At 40.9% G+C, this 11,200-nt stretch overlaps 1 protein-coding gene across 2 annotated transcripts in view; it reads left to right on the top strand.

Annotated features, from left to right (window-relative positions):
* Positions 1–7,549, top strand: part of tns2a (tensin 2a) — a 77,846-nt gene extending 70,297 nt beyond the window's left edge. For both annotated transcript variants that reach the window (XM_084721775.1, XM_084721774.1), the window contains exons 19-28: positions 81–246; positions 825–1,981; positions 2,758–2,889; positions 3,057–3,152; positions 3,323–3,400; positions 3,981–4,058; positions 4,331–4,499; positions 5,612–5,680; positions 5,974–6,003; positions 6,361–7,549. In XM_084721775.1, coding sequence (XP_084577901.1) covers positions 81–246; positions 825–1,981; positions 2,758–2,889; positions 3,057–3,152; positions 3,323–3,400; positions 3,981–4,058; positions 4,331–4,499; positions 5,612–5,680; positions 5,974–6,003; positions 6,361–6,499 — 2,114 coding nt within the window. In that variant the 3' untranslated portion in view covers positions 6,500–7,549. The remainder of the gene's footprint in view (positions 1–80; positions 247–824; positions 1,982–2,757; positions 2,890–3,056; positions 3,153–3,322; positions 3,401–3,980; positions 4,059–4,330; positions 4,500–5,611; positions 5,681–5,973; positions 6,004–6,360) is intronic.
* Positions 7,550–11,200: the final 3,651 nt, after the last annotated feature.

The raw sequence follows: 11,200 nt of genomic DNA, 5'->3' as shown, positions 1-11,200 counted from the left end.
ACCAGGAATTGATTCGTAACTAAACTTTGGCATGAGCCCAGATGATAGTAAATGTAATCCATTTTTCCATTTCTTTCCAGATGGCCTCCGGAGCTCTGGTGAAAGTGTGGGCTGGAGGGATCACATCACCCACGGTTCCTTCAAGAGGGTCCACAGAGAGGGCCCCGCTGCATGCTCCACACCGTCTGACATGTCAGGACCGTCCACTCCTGTCCACACCAGCAGCCCTCTACGCACACAGGAAAGGTATTATATTTACTCCTCTGCTAAGAGGGATGTAATCTGCGCCTGGATACATTACATTGGACAATGGCATCTGATCCAGAGGCCTTAAAAATGTAATTGTACTGCATTTACACCTGGCTGAGAGCTGATCGCCTGCAGACACATTTTACATTTTTTATTACTTTGCAGGTGGTTTTTGGTATCCAGATTCAGAGTGCATGTTACAGCAATGTGAAAATAGGGTGTTAATAAGGACTCAGGAGGCAGGTCAGAGTAGAAATTTTAGAAACATTTCTACTGACAATATGGATTTTTTTTTCAGCCAATACCATTACCTGCTTCTCATAGCTGACAGCCAGAAAATATGGGTAGCTTGCAGCACACAGTAAAATTAGAACACTATCCTATAATTGCTGCAAGTCTGCTGCAGCTGCAACGTGCTGCATTCACATCAAATGAAAATACACAACATTTATTACTGTTCTAATTAACGTACTTTGGCTGCTGTGGATGCTGTGCAGCAGACGTACTGCAGCTGTGCTGCATACATGTTGCATGTGGTATAAAATGGCAGTAACGCTCATATCTGTCTGTTTCAGCCCCAGTCCAGGAGGGAGGGAGTACGAGATCCGGACCACAGACATCATCAGCAGTGACTACGAGGTGTCCCAGCCTCAGGACGGACACTATCGCGATGATATCGTCCAGGAATCACCGGAAAGCCAAAGAAGCAGCACAGAGGCCTCGTCCCTGCCGCAGGCCGCCAAAGAATCACACACGACCACACCCATACAGACAGAACCCCACAACCACTGCACTGCACCAACAGACCCGTCCCCCACCGCCCCCAAACAGCAGCACTGTAGCCCAGATGCATCATCAGACTCTGCACCCCCACCCACATCCAACCAGGGTGGGGGTCCTTCATCCCCCGTTGCCCCAGATACACACTCCCAACCTGTCCCCCTCCAGACCCTGCACCCTTCAGAGGCTGCTGCTTTGCCTCCATCTGCGGCACAGGCTGCGTCCCAGCCTCAGAGCCAGACCCCCACCCACGCCTCCGCATCGACAAGACCGACCCCGACACAGGTCGTCGCTTCTTCTCCAACTAGAGAACCTCACCCAGAAGCCCCCAAACCCATCAGCCCCAACACCACATCTGTGCCCGCATCTCCTCCCCCAGCTACGTCATCATCCCCACAGCATCCCTCCAGCAGTATGGAGGGCTCTCCGGTCTCCGACGCTCCAGTTCCAGGCTTCGCCACCCTGGGCAGGAGGTTGATGTTGAGCGGGTCTGACCCACACCACCCGAACCACGGACCCCCGCATCACCACTACCCGGGAATGGAACACAGCGCTGCAGGACACACTTCTGCTCCGGACACTAACAAGAGGCCCTGCTACCCTGCTCACACACCTCAGCTCCACCCGTCCTCCTACTCCAACTACTCCACCATCTCCATCCCCCTCCCTCACCCACAGCCGCCTTTGCCAGAGAAGCGACACCCTCCCGCCCAGCCGGGTTCACCCAACGATGGGGTGAGGCCAGCTGTGGGCCACGTGGCTCCCTCCACCACCGGCCCCACGGCCCAGCATCAGCACCATGTCACGTTCTCTCCCACCGTGGGGGAAATTGCACCACCTCTTGGCCAGAACGATGCAGAGGCAACTGCAGAGACTGAGAACAGGGTCAGTGTGAAGTTTGTCCAGGACAGTTCAAGGTTCTGGTACAAGCCCAGCATCTCCAGAGAACAAGGTGGGTCTGAAAGGGTGAAGCTCTTCGTTTCCACTGGTGCTCTTTTTGGTAACTTTAAAGGGACAGATCACCCAAAATCAAAACTATATATTAGTTAATATATAATTCCATCATCCTGCAAGTAATCGCTTCACTGGGAGAAAATCCAGCTGCATGTGTGTCCTCTGCACCAGAGGGATGGCTGTACCCCTCTGTGACCTGTAGTGGTCAGCAATCGGACGCCCACATTCTCTGAGGGTTTTTGGTAGATTTACTTATCTCTGCGATGTACTCTGACAGTGTTCAGATTCTTCCATCATCGTTAAAAAAAACAAATCATCCAATAAATACACAACCCCAGGTTTGTAGGAAACATTTCCTTTATATCAAACTACATCGTAAGGAAGCGTGCTTCTACTCATGGGCGAGAGATTACAGCTCAGCTGAGAAGGATGCCATCAGTGTTTACATCCTGCACTGTCCCAAGCAGAATCCTCTCATCTGTAGACGCACGCTTCCTTCTGTGCAGTGAAACTGTTGGCAGGTGCAGCTTGGTAGAAAGAAAATGGCTCCCACATGAAACTGCTTTCAACAAGGTCTGTGGATTATCATGAGTAACACAGTCATGATTTCTGCTGCTCACTTTTTCAAATGGTATTTTTGGAGCTTTGAGCACCACAAGCTGAGTGCCATCTAGTCCAATTTTATTGGAGAGAAGGCAGACATCTCTACAGCTGATATCTACAAAACTCTGAGGAAACTCTAATTCCTAACATTTTGTTTGTTTTTGTCTGTAGCGATTGCAGCCCTGAAGGAGAGAGAGCCGGGAACCTTCCTGATCAGGGACAGTAACTCTTTCCAGGGGGCCTACGGTCTGGCCCTGAAGGTGGCTACTCCTCCTCCTAATGTCAACAACCACAACAGCAAGGGTAAAAATGTTTATGTCTAGTATTCACATTTTTGTTCCTTCTGCAGCAACAGAGGCCCAATCTAGCCATTCAGGCTATTTATAGGACATTTCACTTAGTCAGCAGTTGTTTTTGTCTTCAGTAGATGATGACATTTGCAACTTATCTCAAACTTTCTGCTGTTCCAGTGAGCGACCCTCTGGAGCAGCTGGTCAGACACTTCCTCATAGAAACAGGCCCTCGAGGAGTCAAGATCAAAGGATGTCAGAATGAGCCCTACTTCGGTAAGTTTTCTTTCTCCAGCTTTAAGATGCTTCTCCTGTCTGTTTCAGATGAATTAAGTGTAAGAGAGTGTAAGAGTGAGGCATCTTGAGGAAAGATCATTATTTTTATATGCATCTTATTACCTTTAGGGGATGTAAAAGATTTTTTTATTGTTATTTATCATCCACAGGGAGTCTCTCTGCATTAGTCTACCAACACTCAATCACACCCATCTCGTTGCCCTGTGCTCTCAAGATCCCAGAAAAAGGTTGGAACTCCTTCAAATAATCGTCTGTGAAATGTCAGAAAAAGGCATCAAAATGGTGGATGAATAATTTTCCATGGTTCTAATTTGAATATATCTAATCTGATCAAATCAAACAAGGCACAAAATGCTCCTTTAAACCTGACAGCAATAACTTATCTGTGGTAGCAGTAGAGCTGCAGTGATTACTCAATTAATCAATCAGTTAGTTTACTAAGTTAATTGCCTAAACTGTTTTGATAATCAATTAATTGGCAATTTTATTAAGAAAATATGTTCAAATTCTCTGATTTCAGCTTGTCAAAGTGAATATTTTCTTGTTTCTTTAGTCTTGTTTGACAGTAAACTGAAAATATTTAGTTTGTGGATAAAACATGACATTGAAGGACGTCATCTTGAGCTTTAGGAAACACTGATCAACATTGTTAACCATTTTTTTCTGGACAAGTAACCAATTAATTGAGAAAACAATCTACAAATTAACAAACGATAAATGTTAGTTGCAGCCTTAGGAGAATAAGTCTTTTACAGGAATACACTTTTATCTGATATAAGTGATTCTTATTTCTCCACCTGTTGTCAGATCTGATAGGAGAGATGCCTGAGGTTCAACCAGTCAGTAACATCAGCACGGCTGCTGACCTGCTCAAACAAGGAGCAGGTGAGTTCTACATCCTGTCTTCTCCTCCACAAACACACTGCTGTGTTGCAGATCCCATCTGAATCACATTATGATGTTGGTACAGAGTAAACTTTACAGAGGTGGAGTTCAGCCTCAGGTAGAGCTTCACTTGTATCCACTGAAGGTTCTCCAACAACTCCGTAGAAAACATCAAATAACAGGATACTCTGCACACACTGCACGTACAACATGAACGAACTTTACTGGTCGTTGTTCTCACCTGTCTCTGTCCGTCCCTCTCCCCCCTTCAGCCTGCAACGTCCTCTATCTGAACTCCGTGGAGACGGAGTCTCTGACCGGCCCCCAGGCCATCGCCAAGGCAACCGAGGCTTCCCTGGGTCGTAACCCACGTCCCACTGCCACTGTGGTCCAGTTCAAGGTGACGTCGCAGGGCATCACGCTGACCGACAACCAGCGCAGGTAAGAGATTAATATTTAAAACATGAGGTGACATAATTAATTTTATCTTCAGTATTCCCAGTGTGATCTGACTATGACCTCACTATGACCTTATTCTTTAGTGTAATGTCAGTTTGTCCATGGGATCATAATTTTATCTAATATCAAAAAAAGAGTCCACTTATTGGTATGACTACCATTTAGGTCACTGTATCTTTTGGTTGGTCGAAAATACAAATATAATGTGTTTTTCTCTTTCATTGTCAAAAAGGGATAAGCAAAATTTAAAAAAGTGTTCAATTGTCATGTTTCAGTTTCTTTTAACAAAAAATAAAATCACTTGGGTAATGCTTCTTTTTCAGGTCCAATAATTTCATGGCAAATAGGTGGTAATAACCAAGTGATATATTTGAAATTACCCATAAATTATCTCCAAATTTCATGGTAAGAATGTGATAATTTTGTGTTGTGGGATAATTTCTAAGAAATTTAATTTATGATACAATTTGGAGTAAATTCTGTTTGTGCTCTTTCTCAAATTTTATTACACACCATGATTCAGTGAAGTCAAAGAAATCCTAATTTGATAAAAACCTTTTCCATAATAGAAAATTAAAGGTAAGGTCAGTTCAAAATACATTTTACCTTTCATAATTTCCTCATATTTGAACTTTCTTTTTTTTACTTAAACAGGTTTGCTTAAATTTTCAATTGAATACTGTTCATGAAAATTCTATGAATAATCATGAAATGTTCATTTATTTTACTGTGAAAATATAACATAATTTGAGTGGACTTTTCCTTTAATTTAACTCCATAACTCTTATCCCCTTTTGACCATGAAAAACAAACACATCTCATATTTCACTTTTAATTTTTATATTTTAAAATAAAAATCAAATAACCCTTGTTTTTAAAACCCATTCCTGAAAAGAAAATCAAATAACCAACAGAAACACTGACCCATAAACACCCTCTTTTCATTATTTTTACCAAATAAGCAAAGATGATGGACAACACTGCAGCTGCAACTAAAAGACTAATGAGCAGTACTTTGATTACATTTTAGCGAGGACAGACTTAGGTCTTGTCTGTCCTGTCTTGCTTTATTTGTCTCCTTCTTCTTCTTCTAGGGTTTTCTTCAGGAGACATTACCCAGTGAACAGTGTGACGTTCAGCAGCATCGACCCAAAGGACAGGAGGTAACTAGGATCTAGACTGATTCTTGTAGCTTTAGTCAGACCCAGATATCATAGACGACACATCACAACAGACATTCACTGCACCCATGATCATTCACTGCATTTGTTGCTGCGAGCCCTCGCATGGATCTGTTCCTGTTTTGTTTTTTTTTCGTGAGTGCATTTGTCATCATGTTTGCGAGCATGCTGGCTGTGGCCGAGGCTGCAGCTGCATCAGCTTGTTTGCCAGCTCCGCCCGTCTGTGTGTGTGTGTGTGTGTGTCTGAGTCTGGTTTCTGTCTCTCTTGGCTGTAGGTGGACTAACCCAGACAACACCACAGTTAAGTAAGTACTCTGTTTGTGTTTGAAAGTGAGAGTGTGTGCATGTGTGCTGTGTGTATTAAAAAAAGAAAAAGTGTTTGGCTGAGATGTCAGTGATGTTAGAGCCTCTGCATGGCATCAATTTGCGTGAGAGCCTTTGCAAGATCATTCCAGCAAACATGATCTAACAAAGAAAATCAAGTCCCACCTGACTTCATATAACATAATACTAATTCTGTCATTGTGGTAGTCTGTTACAAAGACACAATGTTGCCTTACTTAGATTGCAAACTCCAATTTTGCGTAATTCGCTTCCTCTCATTCTCAGTAACTTATCGTCCTTTTTCCCACATCCTCTTTCTCCTTCCTCCCCCCTCTCAGGGTGTTTGGCTTCGTAGCCAAGAAGCCGGGCAGCCTGGCAGAGAACGTTTGCCACCTGTTTGCCGAGTTGGACCCCGAACAGCCCGCCTCCGCCATCGTCAACTTTATCAACAAGGTCATGTTGTCTCCGCGGCGATAGAGGGAGACAGAGAGAGGAGACCAGAGTCAGAGCAGACGAGCAGCGACACTGCAGCGTGATACTGTAGTACTGACAAGGCTTTTATTGTGAAGTAATGGCTCAGTGCCAGTGCTTGTGTCTTCTGACTTTGGATGCTAATATTCATAATGAATAAGATTTTCTTATTCTTTTAGACATTTTAAAGGCAGTTGAAAAACTTCCCTACTTTTTCATTTGGTCAACTTCTTCTCTTGAACAGAACCCCTCCTCCTAAAGGGTTGGTTGACACCATAAAACATTTCATTTCACTAATATAGTAAAGTACTGTTGATGGAAGCCCATTTACACCAATGTGATTTTAAAAAAAACAGACACTTTCTCAAAATAGTGACTCAGTATTTTAAAATAATGATAAACTTTATCAAAGCAATGATTTAGCCTAGATGCTAAGTCATTATTTTGAGAGATCATCATTGTTTCATTGTTTTATTTTGAAAACCTGACTCATTATGTTGAGAAAGTTTTTCTTCATTTTGAAAAAACTAACATCATTTTCAAAATCTAAGTCTTTATTTTGAGTTAATTATTTTTCTTAGAAAGTTTCTCTTTATTTTGGAAAAAGTAACTCATTGTTTTGAGCAAGCTTCTCTGTATTTTGAAAAATGGACTCGTTATTTTGCAATACAAAGTCATTATTTTGAGACACTGAGCCATTGTTTCAGAAAGTTTCTCATTATAGTGACTTACAGGATCTTTTTTGTCATCACATTGGTGGAATGAATCGGTGGTTGGCTGAAAACAAAACAGTGTTGAAACAAAGCCATGATGTATAGTGTTACAACTCCTCTGAGGACGGGGACGCTTCAGAGAGATGTCCACAATCCAAGACAAAAAAAAAGAATCATCTCCATCTACCAAGAGGCCTGTATCATGAAGACAGATTATGGGTTACTGAGTTATCTCTGGGTTTCTGGTATCATGAAGCTGGCTCACTTTTAACCAGGGTAGATCACCATGGTAACCTGCTGCAGAGCAGGTCGAGTTCAGAGGATCACATGTAAACCTGTAAACGTGGGAGCCATCAATGGACAACAAGTACTGAACTTACATAATAATAACAATAAATAACAGTAAACTTATATTTATACATCAGTACAGTCACTTTGCCTCCTGAAAATTAAGTCAGAGCTTGAAGAAACATTTTTGTTTCCACTCAAAGACCTCTAACCAAAACAAATGACAAATACTTTTCAACCTTGTTAACATGTCCATGTGGTGTTTTTCATGTTACAACACATATCGGGAGCGAAGTGAGCAGTTAACACCACATCTGAGCATTTAAAACTGCAGTGAGCAAGGGCAGCCTCAAAAAACACTGCTGGCTATGACATCATAAACGTAAGGAATGGAGGGGGTGGTGCTGTAAATAGAATTAGCAGCGATGCCCAGCCCACTGAAGAAGCCGGATGTAGCTAGTTACTGTGATTAGCTAGGAAAACAGAGGAGAAGCCAAAAAGAGCAGCTACTTGGGGTAGGGGGTGGGGTTTAGGGTGCGTGGAGAGGGTGGGAACTATTTGCATATTCATGATCCTTGAATACTAAGTGAAGGCGAGGTTTAGAGCTACATGTAAGACATTTTAACAAGGTATTTGAACTTATTTTGTAAGAAAAAACTTATGACACTTTATTACTTCTTGCAGAGTATAAAACTTGAATATTACAGAAATACAAAGTGCAGCCAAGTAATAAGCAGCTTCATGATAGCATTTAATCCAGGCTCACTCAGTGAAGTCAGGTAGCTCAGTAAGTAAGCTGAGCTGGCTTCATGATACAGGCTCTTGGCTAAACGGTGGTTAATTTTAGCCTTTATCACCTTGTTTAGACTGATATAGAGTTTGACAATGACAGTCATGCTAGAAGCAGCTTTAAGGACACACACAGACTGAGTGGAGCGCTTACAAAGAGGATCTTTCCTTGCACTGTTCTGGGGCAGCTCAGCCCTGTTAATGTTCAGCATTTCACCATAATAACTGCCTTTAAAAAAAAAAAAAAAAGACAGCAGGTGTTTATATTTTGTATTGTTATAAAATCCCTTATTTTTTCTTTGTGTATAAAAAGTGACCAAAGCCCTGACGATGTAATTCTGTATCTCGAGATGTTCAGGTATTCAGATTTATGTACAGCATATTTACAGCCACTCTTGCCTTCAAACCGACAACAGCACTTTTATCAGCCTAACACATTTAATCACAGTCGACAATCAAGTTGTTTTTTGTTTTTTTTCACTCACATACACTTCATAATCAGAGCGAGAGCGAGACTTAACTGAAAGTAAACATGAATGTGAGGTCTTTAACTTTTAACGAGCGTGTGTGCGAGGGGGCGTGTGTGTTGAGGGTTTTGGTGTGCTGAAAGTATAAATTACGTTGGGTATTGTTACGTCCAATTTTTAAAGAAAAGTATGTGAAAATGGGGAACGAGCTCGACGGAGGGAGGACGTACAGTGTTACGGTGCCGCACCACTGCCGTGAAATGTTTGGTGTCTATTCACTGCTTCACAACACCTGACCAAAACTTGTTCACACTTATGACAAAGACACACAGGTTAACACACACACACAAGCAAGACAGTGGCCTAAAGACAGACGTACTTAACCAAAGACGAAGCACTCTTCTTGTATTAATAAGCTTTTTATCCAGCTATATTTTTGTACTTATTGCTTCTTGTATTTTTACTATGCATTTATTTAGTGTGTTGCTTTGTTTGGTAAAAACCAAGAAAAACACTACTTGTATTACAGCGATAATATATTGTGGTCTGTTTTCTTGTTGATCTCTATATTATGTAGTAATATATTTTCACACGCAGCTATAGGACAGTGTATGAGACATAAAAAAGGAAACATGTTTGTTTGTTTGAAAAGGATATTATGCTATTTTGTATGCAACAAAATGAAGAATAGAATTAAACTGAAATGATGTGGTACCTGAAGTGCTTTTGGCTCACTGCTTATTTTGGGTTGATGGTCGAACAGGTACAACTAATAATTATTTTTATTATTGATTAATAATAAACTTGAATATCATATGTAGAAAATCATTGGCAGCTTAAAGGAACAATACATAAGTTCTGCCATAGAGGGTGTCTCTCATGTTAAAATAATGACAAAAGATGTAGTTTAATTACATTTGAAGTAGCATGGGACAAGACAAGTTTAGCAGCATTTTTGATCGGTCAAGCACCAGTCAAAATGAAATCTAAATAAAAGCAGAATTTGCACTTGGTTGTTCCCCTTTTTTTCCTTGAATTTAAATGAACTCCACACAGCTGACATGATGACGGCGCTGCTCAAAGGTCTCACTCATGTTCAAGTGACACCTGCCGCTCATCTGTGAGACATCTGTCTTTGTCGCTCAAAGTTTAATCAAACATTGAGGTAGTGGTTTAGGATAACAGATCTTATCAGTTTATTCTCTCCACCAGTATCCAACCCAGTGATTCTGATAATAAGTTTATTCCACTACAGAAGAGACTTGATGTTCTCTGCAATTATGTGGACAAAAATATGTAAATATACTGCAAATCCGTATCAGAAATCAGCCAAAATGACTTTGAAAAAAGTCTGCATGTTTGATAAGGGCAAAAATCCAATATTGTGTATCTCTAATGATTATCAGTATAGCTGTTGGTTAATTTCCAGTACATTGATAACTTGAAGAATCGCTGCAACTTTAAATTGTTATAAAAAAAAATCTGAAACAGTAAGTATCCGTGTTCATTACTCATTTTCTTTATTCACAACTCCCTTTAATATCTTTTTAGAATCAAGCATGACAGTATGTACTGTAGTTTAAAAAAAAAACTTGGTAAAATCTTTCAGAAATTTACAAACAACTGTCCCTTTAAAAAAAAGTCAAATCACAATTTTTCAGTCACTTTTCCTCCTTGTGAAGTCAAGCTTATGACAGACAAATCTCTATGGAGCAGATACTGTAGCAGAGGTCATTTGAGGCTAGTTGATGATGTAAGATTTCCGCCCTGTGATAACGTTCTCACTGCTCTGAAATGCTCTGCAGAGGCATTTGAAGGTTGATAAGCCACAGAGGTGATGACTAAGATGAACTTATTAACTAGGATACTATGGATTTGGTTACAGGATCAATGATCACTTGAGCCGATACCTTCAAGAAATTCTAATCTGAGAACTGTATTCCTCTTCATGATACTATTGAACCTGAATCTAAAATCAGTGTGCTTAGACTCACTGTGATGAGAGGTACCCAAAAATAACTTATCAATTCATTTAAAAACAACCGCAATATGTTAAATGTGTAAATGACATTTTGCACTTCAGAAACACTTAAATAACAGTGAAAGCCATTTGTTTAACAGTATGTATCAAGGTGCAAAAACTCATTAAAGGGAGAGTTAAGTGGGATTTTATGAGGAACTTATTCTACAGTAGATGGTGGTCAGCATGTCCCCAATTTGGAGAGACAGAGAAAGAGTGACAGTAAGCAAAGTACAGCTGTGGAGAGTGTCAACAGGAAAACAGACACCTAAAAAACAAAGATCAATATCAGCTTTAAGTAAACACTATATTTAGAATATTTTCACAGCTTTATCATGCTGTCAGGTGACATGTTGTGGCAGGAAACTGCTGTTACATAAGCCAAATATTGCTCTTTGCAAAGCAACAAAACTCCACAGACAAAATCGGT

Source organism: Lutjanus erythropterus, chromosome 6 (assembly GCF_056507025.1).
Source record: "Lutjanus erythropterus isolate fLutEry1 chromosome 6, fLutEry1.hap2, whole genome shotgun sequence".
NCBI classification, from domain to species: domain Eukaryota; kingdom Metazoa; phylum Chordata; class Actinopteri; order Lutjaniformes; family Lutjanidae; genus Lutjanus; species Lutjanus erythropterus.
The sequence above is the reverse complement of the archived record's forward strand: the minus strand, read 5'-3'. Positions and strand labels throughout refer to the sequence as shown.